The sequence below is a fragment of the Hydra vulgaris genome, chromosome 06 (genome assembly GCF_038396675.1).
Source record: "Hydra vulgaris chromosome 06, alternate assembly HydraT2T_AEP".
Taxonomy (NCBI): Eukaryota; Metazoa; Cnidaria; class Hydrozoa; order Anthoathecata; family Hydridae; genus Hydra; species Hydra vulgaris.
The window spans coordinates 15,947,754-15,964,816 of NC_088925.1; the positions used below are offsets into that span (position 1 = coordinate 15,947,754).

Genomic DNA, 17,063 nt, shown 5'->3' on the forward strand with positions numbered 1-17,063 from the left:
TGCAATCTATTACATGATACATTACAAATATAATTTAGATTGCTTCATGCATTCTAAACTAAGCTTGCAGTACATGTTTAAGATCTACACGTATAATTTCATCAGTATAATCTATAGAGCGTATGAACAATAGAAAGAAACTGGATACTAGGTTTTATTATTGTTAAGTGTAAATTTAATTGACCACCTAAATAATTTAGTAAAACCAATAGAAAAGTAATTAAACTTTGAAGGTTTATAAATTTAAAATAAAAAAAAACTTTAAAGTAAGATTAAAAAACATAAACTTATTACAATCAAAAAATAAATACATTGTCATTTTTTTTATCTATAAAATTGTTTATTGCAGGCCTACAAACACTAAAGTGTAAATATCACATAATATTTATATAAAGTATAAAATAAGTTTTTATTATTAAAAAATTTATGACATATCCTGAGCATATGTTGTGCCAACGTCAAAAAAAAGTCAGACTTGTTGAGCAAGGTTTGTCTCAATGTTCGCCTAACGTGTTGTGACAGTATCAATTTTCCGCTTGGAAAATTGGTACTGTCAGAAAAACTCACAATGTTTGGACGTTGATTAATTTTAGAAAAAAATGGGAATGAAGAATAAAGTAGGAGTTGCGACTTTAATTTCCATCTGTAAAGTCACAGTCATATATTTTTAAAACTTACCCAGACAAATAGAGAAAATGAAATCTATTATATAAAAAAAAGAGGTTAACATAAATATTAATATATTTTTTTCAACTTGAATCTTTATGTTAAAAACTGTATTACGTAAAAAAACTGTTATTTTACATAACATATATGTTAATATATACACGCTTGCATATTTGTATATTTACAGAGTTGGGTGTAAAAGTATTACGCCATTTTGATAGTTTTCTTTTTCATTTTTCTTTATAGCTTTCTAAAAAAAACTGATAAAGAAATTGATGCTAAAAAGACTTTTCTGATTCTTCCTCCTTATATTGATTATATTGGTTTTTCCTCTTTATATTCTAAGTTGGAATACAAATTTAGTTTTTGTTGGAAATGCAAGTTTCACACTGACAAACGTCATACACTTCTACCTGTTTTATCTTTACTTCTCCTGCACAAGTTAGAAAAATTTTTTTTTGCGATGTAACTGGTTTACATACTATACATATAGATTCTTTCTTTTCCGCAATCGGATCATACTTGTACAACGAAGTGCAAAAGCCTGTGCACATGCTGCTCAGTAATATATAATCATCACACCCCTTTGTGGTAACTGTTACATTATACGGCACAGTCAAGCAGTCGTTAGATTTGCCGGTAAAAACTGGAAAACATTTGATCATACCATTGATGTGAAAGAAAAACAAAACAAAAGTGAATTTTAGAGTCATCTCTAAAATAAAAAAAATTTGTATATCATAAAACATCACCATAACAACCGTAACAGAAACTAAAAACTATTCAAAGAAAAATCAATGAAAATGAAAAACTGTATAAGATATAATTATAAAATTCTTACTTATACAATTGAAATATTTAAATATGTATAACGCTTTATTTTTTCATTTTTCATTTTTTTTTAAAGTATATGTTAAACTCACCTTAAAATTTTGTGTGAACCTCTTTACAGTCAAGTAGAACTGATTTCTTTAAAAACAAATTACGTGTTGCCATTTATAAAAGATCGACCCACACTTTGAAATGTCAATCACAATCCTCTAACGGTAGTATGCTGTATGTTGTTACAGATAAGCGTTCACTATTGTAAAGTATTCACTGTTGAAAAACTTACTATTACAATGTAGATAAATTAAGAGGAAATTGTAGAATTTTGAGATGCGGTTTTAGTAAAGGTTGTTGACACTAAACTTGTAAAGACATTTTTGTTTTAGGAAATCAAATGACAATCAACAAAAATTAATTGTTCATTTAGTTTTATTATTAACAATTAATATTTTATCATTGTTTCTATAATTATTATAGACTTTAAAAAGCAAGTTAAAAAAAACTTTAAAAACAATTTGAAGGATTATATCAATATTAAAACAGATTAAATAAATGTTTGGAAATGTTGAGTGCCAGTACCAAAAAATGTCGAGTACCATCTTCATCATCCAGTACCAAAATATTCAAGATTTACTTTTTTAAAATTAAGTTTTAAAAGAATTAGTTTTAAAGATTTAAGTCTGCAAATTTTAACAACAGTATTAAAAAAGTAAAATGAAGTATTAAGCTATTATTAACGTTTAAGTTACCTTTTAATTTATGCATAAGTTATATTATTTTACGCATAAATTATATTATTTTACGCACAAGTTATACAAGTTATATATGTTTACGCATAAAAAGTGTTTTTTCCTATTAGTTCAGTTTAAGAAATCTTTGGTATCCACTCAAATTTTTCGGGTTAAGGAGTAAAATAAATAATACTTTTCTATTGTTTTTTAATAAATATTATTGTTCTAATGAATCTATCTGTTGATGACTTGATGACAATGTAAACTTTATACTGATTTTACTTGCCGTTCCAAAAATAGGAATTTTTTACCAGTATTTTGTAAAGGTATCTATTTCCTAGCTATCCAAGTGTATCCCCTCTTACAAAAGAACCCCTCTCACAAGTGAGTCCGTGTATGTTATACTCCTAATTTAATAATATTGAAGTAAAAAAAAAAACAGACTTAAAAAAACAACTTAATCAAAAAAAACTTTAAATAATCAATAAATTAAATTAGCATAAAGTAGATATAAAATTAGCATAAGTTAGATATAAAATTAGCAACATTAAAATTTTTGCTTTTATTTATTTTGGACTTGACAAACTACGTCGCACATTTTGGATTTCAAGATGTTTTTGCGTATTAACTGTGTTAATCGCAGAGGGTTATGTTAATCGCAAAAAAAAAAAAAAAAAAAAAATCTTAAATTAACGTTAATTTAAAAAAATTCCCAATTCAAAAACATGTTAAATATTTTTAACTGCTTATCTATCCGCTAACTTTTAAAAATAAATTCTTATATATAAAATTATTATTGTTATGCAAACAAAAAGAATAAATATTATCAAGAAATAAAAACATATTTATTTGGTTTAAAAAAGTGCTTATTTTATTCCCGCCTTTTTGTCAAATACCATTTTTGCAAGTGCAGTTCTTTCTTCAAAATTTTGAAAAAGAATTTCGGTTTTAATAAGATATTTTTAGAAAGAGTGAAACTTTTTTTGTTTGTTTGAAGGAATACTTAGGTAACATTTATCGTTATTATTTGCAAACTTTGAATAAACAGTTTTAATTTTCAATAGAAGTTTAAAAAATAATAAGAAACGAATATATAATCAAAATTTCTAATTTAAAAAAAAGATAAAAATTGTCGTTTTATTTATTTTGAAATAAGATCATACACTTTATTTTCTTCAGATTAAAACGTTCTTAACATATCAGCCATGTTTTTGAAAACTTCACTTCTTCACTATTTATTCGTCTTGTGTAAGTTGTTTATTTATAAATGTTTCTGACGGGCTTTTTGGAGTACTTTTTTAAACAAAGTCTTTGATTATTTTATAATATTATATATATATATATATATATATATATATATATATATATATATATATATATATATATATATATATATATATATATATATATATATATATATATATATATATATATATATATATATATAAACATATATATGTATATGTATATATATATATATATATATATATATATATATATATTATATATATATATATATATATGTATATGTATATATATATATTATATATATATATATATATATATATATATATATATATATGTATATATATATATATATATTTTATATATATATATATATATATATATATATATATATATATATATATATATGTATGTATGTATGTATGTATGTATGTATGTATGTATGTATGTATTCTTCCTGATGAACCTACTGATGGTGAAACATAGTGTTGAAGTAATCAAAAATTAAATAAGTGTTTTTACTAATTTATATATATATATATATATATATATATATATATATATATATATATATATATATATATATATATATATATATATATATATATATATATATATATTCAGGGCATACGATACGGGTTTCGAAGTTTTTCGAAATATCGAGTCCTCTATATCTTCAGAATTTTCTAAGGTTTATAGATACTATACAATGCAAAATAGAATTAAAAAAAACGTTTTAATGATGAGCTAGAATAAACACTTTAAGATTTAAACATTTAATTTTCTGCCCATCAAGAATTAGATTGCCATAATTCTCGTCAAATCTGTATCTTTTCACAAATAGAAAACAACTTTGATAGTTCATTTTATACTCTAGCAATATTGTTTATATTTACAAAAAGTTCATATAGTTCTATAAAGTCTTGGGCATGATAAAATTAACAAACAAATACTCTTAAGCTTATTTGTTTCAATTTAATATATAAAAAATATGTCACAAAATATTGTCACAAAGAATGAACGTTGGTCACACTGAGTATTAATTTAAAGACTTTAAAATTTTTTTTAAAACTAACTTTGAACTTTTGATTTATTCAACATAGTTTACAAGTGATTCTCTGCTGCATGAGAGCGCTTCTGATTTTACTTTTAAAACAGAATATACCTTAAAACTTTTTTTATACATGTAAAAGGCTTTTATATATATAAAACACTTTAAGTAAATACAAAGTTTAATCTATGACCAGAAACTTGAAATAAATAGAGCCTTACCTTCCCCAAAGTTAAGAACGATCAACTACCAGATGATTAAAAAATGTTTTTAATTTATTACCCGTACAACTTCAAAAATAGTTTTGCACTATATTGCTTATTAGTTGTCCTTAAATTCATTAAGCGTTTAGGTTAATTTGTTTTTTTTTTAAATGTACTCTCGGTCCTTTATCAGAGATTTAGAACTCATTAGGGAAAAATAACGTTAGGGCTGTATATAACTTTTATTTGAATCTGGGTAAGTATTTGTTCTGTTTTATTTTAAGTAACGGGGTTAAAAGTTTCAGGAATAATAGTTTTATTAATTTTGAACATAGAAATTGAAAAAAATTAATACGTGAACGGTATATACATAACAGGCCAGGTGAATAGAAATGAGCAATTGCTTTTACTCAGTAATTGCTCAGCTTTACGCAAATAAAAACTTCAGCAGCTTAACTCAAACTTTTATTCACCTAAAGTTAAGCAATTTAATCAGTAATTGCTCAGCTTTACGTGCACAAAAACTTAAGCAAAATTGCTGAAGTTTTTATTCACGTGACCAATTACTGAGTAAAAGCAATTGCTCATTTTTATTCACCCGGCCTAACATAATATATTTAACTTAAATATTTGAGTTTTTCTAGTATATAATTATAGGATCTATAAATTTTAAGAACATTTCTAATCGTGATATATAAAACACATATGCTTATTTCACACTCTTTAATAAAAGTCTCAGAGGGCGTGCACCCTCTTTCACGAAGGAGTGCAGTCTGTGCGCCGAACAATAGCCCAAAAGAGTTAAGGGGCTCACGAAGAACTTTTTTTTTAAATTAAATAGAGTTTTTTTTGTTATTGTTATTTTCGTTGAATTATTCTTACTTTTATTTGAGGTTAATGTAAATTCGAAATTTGTTGGTTTTATAAATGAGATTTAGAGGTAAGTTACTGAAAGAAATGAAGACATTACATCAACTTGTTATTGGTTAAACTTTCGCTTAAGCTGTGGTAACTCGCTAAAGCAATATTAAAGCATATCAAAAATTAAAAAAACTTAATAATAAGGGAATCTAAAATAAAATAAATATTAAGTTTTACTTTTTTCTTTAGTTTACATAATTTTTTATGATACTTTAACAATATCTTAGATTTTAAAACAAAATTATCTGCAAATGAGACATATATAAAGAAAAAAAATATCTATTTGTAAAAACTTGACAAAAATTACTACTCAAGACTCAAAGATAAATTTAAAAAACAACTCAAAACGTCAATTTTCAAATGAATAAAGATAGACGAAAAAGATGCTCAGGTTCCCTGCCCAGATAATTATAGTTGATAACAAATATATATTCAATTCAAAAGCTATAGATCATGAAATTATTAAATTCTTTGTTGACATTGATCGTAAACTAGCTAATAAAGTTCCTTAAACCGATGTTTTAGAGATTTTTAAGTATAAACGGATAATTTTGGTTGAAAAAATGGTTGGTTCCAACCATTGCATTGGTTCCAACAAATTGCATTGGTTCCAAAAAATTACTTTTTCAAGAGTTTGAAAAAAGTTTTAAAAATCAACTGGGAGCAGATAAAATAAACGGTAATACAGTCATAGGATGCTTTAAGCACTCAGAGGACATCTTTTTCAAAGTTTGTTGAGCATCTATCCACCAAAAAGTTAGTGTCCTGTACAATTTAAAATAGCTATAGTTACCTCAATTTTAAAAGAAGGTGACCAAAAAAGAAGGTGACCAAAAAAGAAGGTGACCAAAAAAATATCAGTAATTATTGCCGTATCTCTGTTTTCTCTACACTTTCAAAAATATTAGAATGTTTTATGTACAATAGATTATACAGTTATTTTCATTCTAATAATTTTTTATACAACCATCTGTTCGCCTTTAATAAAATAATTCTACTGAGCTTGTAATTATTCAATTTCTACAATCTCGAATGCATTTGAAAAATCGAAATATACACTAGGTGCTTTCGTCGACCTATCGAAAGCTATCGATTTTGTCAATCATGAAATTTTCCTCATAAAACTAAAATACTATAGAACAAATTGCAAAGTTATAAAAGTTAATTACTTTTAATTTGTAATTGCAAAGTTATTTTAGCAGTTACTAATGCAAATATATAACCATGAGCGAGATCTCGTCTCGTTCTCGTTTCTCGTGAGAAATGGGACTTCTCGTTAGAAACGAGAAATAGAAAATTCTCGCGAGACGTAGAACGAGACTTAAATATTATATTATTTTCCAAATTAAAAATTTTTATAATTTACAAAATGCTTATTAATTTGTTTTTTTAATTAATTAATATTTTGACTCCGTGATTTTAACTAGATTTTTAATTAAATTTTTTAATTAGATTTTTAAAAAAAATCTAATTAAAAAATTTTAATTCGATTTTAAATACAAAAACTTTTTGTATAAAATGGTGCACTTTCGACTTAATTTCATTAGTTTACCAGTGGAATTCAACTTCACACATTTTGTTCATATTGAAAAGAAATATTCTTGCCTCATTTTAACGATCAAAAATGTCACCAAGAAAAAACAAAATCTGGAGATATTTTCAAAAAACAAGTGACGGTGCTGAATGCAAGGCGTGCAAAAAGTCTTTGAAAACAAAAGATGGAAGCACAAGTGGACTTTATCGTCACCTCGAAAAAAAACACAGCCAAGATTACGTTGAGTATTCTGAAAAAACTGACGACTCTCTTCTTCCTCCTCCTAAGAAGAAACAACGAACCATGGTCGAAACGCTTGAAACAAAGTCCAAATATGACAAAGACAATTCCGTTCAAAAACAGTTTGACTCTGCAATGCAAAAGTAATCACTTTTGCACTGATCATCCTTTTCAGTTCACTGCACTGAGCATCCTTTTCTGCAGTCGAAGGAAAAGGTTTCAAGAAATTGTTTGACATTGCAAACCCTAAACTGAGCCTTCATCACAGAACAGCATATTCAAGAAAGCTTTCAATTCGGTCAAGAGAAGTTCAAGCTGGAATGAAGAGCATAATAACGGAGATTACGCCAAATCTAAAAAGTGCTGCATTTACTTCTGACCTTTGGACTTCTAGAGCTCAGGACAGCTACATCTCTCGGACTTTTCATGTTATTGACGAAAATTGGAGACTACATCACTGGACACCCCATGTCCAACAGTTCCCAGGCAGACACACAGGTATCTTAATTGAAGGAAAGCTGGGTTCTTTCTTAGAAGAACTAAGTTTGCCTGCTGATTTGCCAATGTACTGCGTGAACGACCAGGCAAGAAACATGAAACTTGCAGTCAAATTGTCAAAGCGCCTTGACCAATACTTGTGCAACAATCATATTTTGCAATGTGCAGTTCGAGACTCATTTGGAATGACTGCTGGAATGGATGATGCGTTGCAAACATGCAAAGATTTGGCTTCTTTAACTCACCAGTCAACAGTTGCAGCTGAGTTTGTTGAATCAGAATCAGACGCTCAAGGAATCAATTTTAGACAGTTACGCCAATCTGTTAACACAAGATGGAATAGTGAACAGGATTGCATGGCTTCTGTCCTACATCTAAAGAGTGCAATTATCAGCTTATGTGCAAATGAAGATATTTTTTCTTCAAAGACCATCAGTGCATCACAGTGCAAATCAATCGAGGAAGCAGTAGAAATTTTGGCACCACTTAAAGAAGCTACAGAAACGTGGTCGGCTGAGTCTATTCCATCAATTAACACTGTCGCCGATTTTCTTTATTTAATCCATGACAAAATTGATCAATTTATTAAGACGGATGGAAAAAATGGCTACGGTGTCTTGTATGCAAAAAACTTGAAAAGCTGCATTGAGAAAAGATTTCCTCTTTGTCACACTGGAAACATATTGAGTACTGCAGCAAACTACTTAAATCCTGCTTTAAAGGGACTTCACTTGAAGCTCTTCAAAAAATTTCAAACAACAAAAGATTGGTTAGCCTCACAGGATTATGTTAAGGATAATGTTGAGTGCCAACCTGTTGCCAGAGTCCTTTCAGCAGATTTGTCCCCTTATTCAAAACTGAAGCGCAAGTTAAACGTCAGACTTGAAACACAAGAGCCAACATCTGAACTGAATCCTATTTTGAGCGAAATGTGCCAGTATGAATATCTCCCTGATGCCAAAAAAGACTTTCCGATTCTTGATTGGTGGAAATTGCATTCAAATACATTGCCAGAACTCTCTTCATTAGCTAGACAAATTTTAGCTATTCCAGCAAGTTCAACTAAATCAGAGAGAGTTTTTAGCTCAGGTGGAAATGTCGTCCGATCATCCAGACACAACTTACACCCAGAAAAAGTAGAACAAATCATCGTAATCAGAGAAAACATTGTCTTGTTGGAAAAGTTTGGCAAAAAAATTCTGAATTAATATTTGAAAAAGTTGTTCTGACAAATGTTGTTTTGACAAATAGACACAAATGACATTTGACAAATGTCATTTGTGTCTATTTGTCAAAACCATGTTTACATTTTTTTTTTTTACTTGGATTTTAATAAATTTGTTTTCAAAAATTGTTAAATTTCTCGTCTCGTCTCGTTCTCGGTCTCACGAGAAGTACTAACATCTCGTTACGGTCTCCTCTTGGTTTGAAAAAACCTAGTCTCGCTCATAGTTACAAATATGCAATAACAAAAGACCAACGTAGAAGACCAACGGTCTTGTCATTGAGTATCGCTAAGAAATGTTCGTGTTAAAATTTATAAGATATTTCAAGATAAAAAATTAGTTAATGAAGTAAGAAACTTAGAATATTCCGTTACAAAAACAAGATACATTATTATATATTACAGTTGTTAATGATATATATATAATTTTTTAAAGTCATGTTTAAATAGAGGATAAAAAGGAAGATCACTAAAAAATATCAAAAGTATATTGTTAAATCTTCGATTGTAAAAATGAGTTCTTTAAGCTTTCGTTTAAAAGAAAAGTAGTTACTTTGATGAATAAAATCTGCTGTAAAATTTTTTAAAGCTATTTTGTTCCATAAGAATGGTCGGCGATAATCAATACAAAATTTAAAAAGATTTGTTTGAAAAATAGATTGCTTAATAAAATTATCATTGCGTAAAATGTATTTATTTTTATCTTTTGATGAGTCCAAATTATGGAAAGAAATCAGGGATGAATTGGTTTTACATTTAAACATAAAACAAGGAATATTAAAAATTAAGCTCATAAACATTAAAAACTTTTAACTCAAATAATAGAAGCTTGGCATGAGTATAACGGTCTTTAAAATATATAAGACGTGCTACATGCTTCTGCTGACAATAAAGAGGTTTAGTTTTATTTTTATTTGTACTACCCCAAGCAATGTTTGCATAGTTTATGTGACAATGAATAAATCAGTGACATAATTGTACTAAGGTTTATTTAAAATATATCTTTGTAAAACATTCTTATGCTTTTTGAAATTTTACTTGATAAGTTTTTAATGTGATTTTTCCATATAAGATTTTCATCTTACAAACACCTAGAAAGTTGGGCTACTGTTACTTGTTTAATTTGTATATTGTCAATAACAAGATGAGGCATGTTGATTGGTAACCATTTTAAAACATTGCCTGTTACCATACCATAATATTTTAATTTTTTAGCAAGAATTTTATGATCAATGGTATAAAACGCTTTCGTTAAATCAATAAATATTCCCAATGTGAATTTAGAATTATATTTATGCCAATATAATATGATATTTATAAATCACGATTTTATAAAATTAAGGCTCGGCGATAAGACAGAATTATGTCATCTTCTTGCTCCAGCCATTTCTTATTTTGTTGTATATATATATATGAAAATTATATTTATTGTAGAAGGTGAAATAAACATATTAAAATAAAGTAAAATAAAAAAAATAAAAAAACTATATCGCAACTTTATACTAATTTAGCTTCAGTTATTATTTTTGTTTAAAATAATTGAATTCCCAAGAAAAAAAATTTTGGTCTTTAGGTGTTCAAAGGGGGTAAAATAGCCAAAAGCCCTTTAATTTTTTACACAATTAACAATTAGCATTGCTAATAGTTTACACAATTAATGATTAGCATTGCTAATAGTTTACACAATTAACAATTAGCATTGCTAATAGTTTACACAATTAATAATTAGCATTGCTAATAGTTTTCACAATTAACAATTAGCATTGCTAATAGTTTACACAATTAACAATTAGCATTGCTAATAGTTTACACAATTAACAATTAGCATTGCTAATAGTTTACACAATTAACAATTAGCATTGCTAATAGTTTACACAATTAACAATTAGCATTGCTAATAGTTTACACAATTAACAATTAGCATTGCTAATAGTTTACACAATTAACAATTAGCATTGCTAATAGTTTACACAATTAACAATTAGCAATTAGCTAATAGTTTAAAAAAAAAATAAAAAGAATTTTAAAACTCAAAAAAAAAAAAAAATTTAAAACGTCCTTAATTAAAAAAAAAAAAGGTCTTTAATTAAAATAATGGCCAAAATGTCTTTAATTTTTTGTATAATAAGATGTCTTCAATTTTATATATATATAAAAGCATAATTGCATAAATTTTTTTGGGAATTTGATGATTTTAAACTAAAAAGCAATTTTTGTTGCTGTTAAAATTTTTATGATTTGTTTTTTCACCTAATATTTCAATGCACCCTAGTGTATAAGTTGTTATCTGGACTGGTTTAGTGGACACGCATCGTCCAGGGGACGTCCTTTTTTTGTTAAAATAAAAGTTCTTATTATATGAGTCTAATGTTTTTATGCTTTATATATAGGAAGTGTATCAATTTCGAATACCGCAGGTAATTTGGAATAGTCAAATATCTCAATTAACATAAATGCCATTTGTGTTGTTTTTTTCGGAAACACAAAGTCAAATAGCACATGAGGTAAATTATAAAAAAAATTACAAAGTCAAATAGCACATGAGGTAAATTATAAAAAAACAATGCACCATCATAATATTTTTGCTGGGAGCCACGTTATAAGTCAAAGAAACGTCAATTTTGAAATTTTTTTCGGTAAGAATGTAGTCATTCATAATTATTAATATATTCAAAATCCTTCTTTCAATCTATTAAATTGTTAAGAAACTTTATTGATCTTTTTTATTGAACTAACCTATTATTATTCCTATTTATTACCCAAAAACCAACTGGTATTCCAAACATGCAGCGCTTCCTTTATATTTGAAAAAACTAACTGGTATTCCAAACATGCAGCGCTTCCTTTATAAAAAATGACTTTTATCCATTTTTAAAGATCTCTTTAGTTTAAAACAGATAAATTGTTATATAAAGTTATTATTTCTTATTTTTATTATTTAAACACTTTATATTATTTAAACACTTTATATATATTTAAACACTTAGAAATAATGATTTTATACAAGAATGCTTTTTTTCGAATTAAGTTTAATCAGTTTTGTATTAGATACCGTGCACCATATCTTGGATGTTTTTATCCAATATCAGTATGCCTTATACTTTTTCCATTTTCAAATATAAAATGAAAAACTTAATTCTCTTCATGGATGATCAGGTCCGTACAGAGACTTTGAGGTGCCCAGAGTCAATTTTTGTACGGTGCCCCAAACTTTGGATTCCTGGGTTTATTGAATTAAGCATGAATTTCACTGTTTATTGTTCGTATGTCTACTATCACATTACAATTTAATGAAAACAACATTTTTGTATTAACTATCGCTGCACATAAAGACTCGGAAAATACAAATCCAATTTAAAATGAATGGAATTATATATTTCATCAATAAAATGTTAACTATGAAGAAAAGTCAGATCACGCTAGATTCACTTTACGGGCTTTCTTCTTTGCGAAACAAGAGATCTCATTTTCGTAGAATAAAGTCTTGGCAAGGTCGTTTTCAATTAAAATCGCCATAAGGTTAGTAAGGCGTTCTTCAGTCATTGTTGATCGCAATTTGGGTTTGATAAGAGCAAGCGTCCTGGAAGAGCGCTCTCCTTCTGCCACTGAAACCGGGATTGTAATAAAAATGCAAAGCAAAATGCAGATCGAAGGAAATATTGACTGAAGAACTTTCTGGTAGATTCTGTTGAACAACTTGATAGAAGAAAGAGATTCTATTGGTCCAAAAGTATTTGATTGCTTCAGAACATCTTGTTAACGGATTTCTTCAATCAACTTCTTTTTTTTTACATCATTTACGTAGAGATTTGCCAGGACTTTGTATTTTTCTTTCTGACTAAGTTTTTCTTCATCACTAGATAGAGAACAACACATGAATGAAAACATATTTGTCGTCCTTTGAGCTGTATCCGTTCTGTATCTTATCTGCTGGAGCAGCGGGTCAAGAGCAACATTAAATACGTTTATCTCAAACCATTTGATTTGTCTTCGTGGAAATGGGCTGTGTTTATTGACTCGCCGTGAAGTGTTTTCCTTTTCCTCATCCTCTTCTTAACAAAATTATTTTGATACCCAAACGAAGCTAACCCAGATGCAAACAGTTTTGCTTCTTAGAGGATTTAGGGTCAAGAAGAACTTAGTTGGTCAAGATCATCATTTAGAGTCTTTAAAAACTTTGTCTCATTATCCAAAGAAATAGTTTCTGGTTGAAGGAGGCAGACATCGTTGACACATAGGAGAGCGTTGAACCAGAAAAAAGTCAAGACAATGAATTCAAATGATTGAATCCACTTTTTGAGTGCCTTAACTAAAGTCAGTTGATGATCTTCTAAATCAAGTTCTTCAAGATGTTTCAAGGACTTCAGTATTTCTTTTGGTCGTTTTGACAATGACCGGACAGCCTCTATGCGCACATTCCATCTTGTATAGGACGTTTGTTGAAGGGATTGCTCAGTTGCTTCTTTTTCCATTAGATTTTTCAGCGCATGGGGCTACTACTAAAAAGGTTATACAACGATTGAATGTTGTCAAAACAGTTCTTGGCTACTGTAGAGGATTCTGCAGAATGAATGCCAGCTAGATTGAGACTATGCGCACTGCAAGGCATAAAAAAAGCTTTAGGATTTTTCTCAAGAATGATGACCTGCACTCCTTTGTATACACCGGATATATTAGCCCCGTTATCATAGCCCTCGCTTTTTTTCAGTTCTTTAAATCAATTCGGTTTTGATCCAAAACGGTTTTAATCAACTTCATAATGTCAGAACCCTTTTTTCTCCCCAGATTTTCTACCTCCAGAAAACGCTCTTTCACTATCCAATGGTTGTCAGATTCTAGGCGGACAAATCGAAGAACGAAAGTGATTTGTTCCGTAATGTTCATTAATAATAATAGAAAAATAAATGGTTGTGTGGACCTCTTCGATAATAGCAGCGAAAACAGTTTCATCACATGATATAATGAACTCATTTTGAATTCTCCAGCTCAAATAGTGCGCTTGCATTTTTGTTCTTTGTTTTTGGTGTCGAGAACCTTCTTCTAAATGGAACTAAAGTGTTCTATTTTGTTTCCCTTACAGCTCAAGGGCGGCTAAAAAATTATCATTTTCATACTCGTCCCGCATATTTGATGAACCTACACAAATATTGGCATAATATTGAAAAATAGATTACATCGATTAATATTCCAGATTAATATTCCAAGCAATATTAAAACTATATTTATGAACATAAACTGCTAACACACCTCGAAAACTTAGATTTATCGAAGCTAAAAAGCTTTTAAATTTTTTCCTAGCTTTCGCTAATTATCTTTATTCCGCTATTCCACATCAAGTGGAAAGACTGAAATCCAGGGCTAAAATTATGCTTTTGTCCAAAAATTGAGCAGGGAAAACAAACGAAAGCTTTTGCAGTTCTAACCCAGAAAGCCAGTCTCTATTAATCTTCTCTCCGTTGAGAGAAGTTTCGTAAAAAACGGAGGCAAGAACTTTTTTATTTGTAGAATCTCTAGGAAAAAGTGCCGGATTTTGCGGTGGTCCATATGGTATGAATAGATCGCGTTCGACTTTGGATTAAACCCTCTTCCACAAAGCAGGGTTGTTTCTGCTTGATCACCTAGTTGAATCGCCTCTCGATCTTAAATTAAAAAAAGCATTTGAGAATTGTGGGATGTTTTAAACACTTGCAAATGTTAAATAATGTTTTCAGAATATGCAGATATTAAATGACATGTTTTTAGAATTTGCAGATAAATTATATATTTTTAATATCTGCAGGTTTTTCATAAAATAAGAATGCGTCCCAAAATAACATGATTATCATTTTCTTCTACAGAGACCAATGAAAAATTTGAAGGGAAAGATGGCTTTCTTGAACTAAAGGGTTCATCAACGCTGCTGGCATAGTCCGTCTAAAAAAAAATTTATTCCAAAACTGTTTTTACAGTTTTAGAATAAAATTATAAAACTAAGATTGTGAATAAAAAATAAAGTTGTTAACTTATACCTTGACTACTTGGTTGGACGTAGAGTTAGTAGATGTTTTTTTTTGAGCTTCATCGATGCCACACTCTTTCAGTGTACGTTTGTTTTTATATTCTTTTGCAACTTTTTCTACAGCTTTTTTTCCGCCTTGGGACCCTGAATCATGCTTCCGAAAACTGGACATGACATTTTTACTCTAAGATGTGTGTTATTTATCTTTAAATAAAATAAAAAAGTTTTTCATTTCTTTCGAAATCGAAATCAAACGAGTTAAAGAGAAAAAGAATTAAAAGCAATTTTACAATATCAAATTAATTGGAATAAATATTTGTAAAATGTTGGAATGAATATTTGTAAAGTGTTGGAATGAATATTTGTGAAGTGTTGGAATGAGAGTAAGTTAACTGATTTATGTAACATAACATTGATGTTTTAAAATAAACCTTTTCTTTGCTTAATTTTCAATTTTTTTATATTTTTTCGTTTTCGCAATTTTTTACTTTTTTTGTTTATTTTTGAATTTTTAATCATATTGTAGTTGTGTTGGATTGATGCAAACTTAAAAAAAATTAGAATGTTTTAAAATTCATTCTAGAAAATGAGTTTTAATATTTTCAGAAGTTTATCAACTCTTGTAGAAAATTTTTTAAAGGTTCTGCGTACAAAAAATATCTAATTGCATAAAATGAGAACAAAATGAAAAAAAACCTTAAAAATAAAATGGACACATTTAATAGTTATAAACTAAACGTTAATTTTGGGTTATCTAGTTCGGGACCAATCGCAATATGAAGTTGTGAAAATATTTTTAAATTTGTAGATTGTAGAAACAAAAATGGTTCTGGAATTGCTTAAATAATTACTTAAACGTTTTCACACGTTTTGACAATGAGCCGTAAGTATCAGGCAAATATATAGGAGCACACTTTAATAAAAAGTGTCCTACTGCTATACTTTTTCGTTGTAGCTGCCACACACTTAACTTACGTATTAATAATATAAATGTATTTCATAAGCCATAATTTTGGAACTATCCAAACAATATACAACTTATTCAGTTTAAGCTCAAAGAGCTGGGAAAATACCCATGAATCTCAATTTCGAAACCAAATCCCTGAATCTCAATTTCGAAAACAAACTTTAAACTTAGTATTGGATGATGGTTTTAAGGATATACAGTTTGTTTAAACACCGTAAAACATATTGCTGAAAACTTCAGCTCTCTTTGGATCTACCAATAAACGTTTGTGGTAAAATTAATTTATTAAGCAGTTGACTTTGCGTAGAAGTATACTAAATATACCGTTAGTGAGGACCTTGTGCAAGAAATGGTCTACATAACAATGATTGACAACCCCAGTTTTTGACACAAAAAGTTGGGTGTGCTATAAATGTTAAATGCTTTCTCAGAGTGCAAACTAAAAAGTTTATTTCCAAACCTCATCAGTTTGAGGATATTCCTTACAGCACCAGAAACAGTAGCATAAGCAGAAAGCAACTTTTGCAAGCTTAGAATTGTTAAAAAAATATTAATTAAAGGGTTGCTTTAACAATTTTGCTAGATTAAATAAAGCTTTTAACTTTGAAAAATTTATAGACTTTGATACAATAATCCGTAGTTTTGCTTAAAAAAAAATCGCGCTAAACGTGCTTTTTTCTGAGCAAAACCTAACTAACCTGTTACCTGTAACCTATATATATAACCTATAAATAACCTATATATAACCTATATATAACCTATATATAACCTATATATAACCTATAACTTAACTAAGCTATTACCTTGTTTTTTAATTTAACTAACCTAAAAAACTTGTAACCTTGTTTTAAAAAAATTAATCTTATTAACAACATATCATTTATACAGCTTTTGTAGACTCTTTCGTCTAGCTACATCTCCAACATTTCTGAAAATGGCTCATTTATTTATTTATA

The 17,063-nt window shown here is 28.3% G+C and overlaps 1 protein-coding gene and 1 long non-coding RNA gene across 3 annotated transcripts in view; one reads left to right on the forward strand and one right to left on the reverse strand.

Annotated features, from left to right (window-relative positions):
• Positions 1 to 723: 723 nt before the first annotated feature.
• On the reverse strand, positions 724 to 1,731 carry LOC105846467 (uncharacterized). Its single transcript, XR_010639003.1, has 2 exons — positions 1,590 to 1,731; positions 724 to 1,381 (listed from the first exon to the last, which is right to left on the reverse strand). It is a non-coding gene; the product is annotated as an uncharacterized LOC105846467 (long non-coding RNA).
• Positions 1,732 to 2,977: 1,246 nt separating this feature from the next.
• Positions 2,978 to 17,063, forward strand: part of LOC136080970 (uncharacterized) — a 90,951-nt gene continuing 76,865 nt past the window's right edge. The window contains exons 1-2 of one of the 2 annotated variants that reach the window (XM_065798320.1): positions 2,978 to 3,232; positions 3,405 to 3,473. In XM_065798320.1, the coding sequence (XP_065654392.1) occupies positions 3,431 to 3,473 (43 nt within the window). In that variant the 5' untranslated portion in view covers positions 2,978 to 3,232; positions 3,405 to 3,430. The remainder of the gene's footprint in view (positions 3,233 to 3,404; positions 3,474 to 17,063) is intronic. The other variant, XM_065798321.1, reaches the window with a different exon arrangement.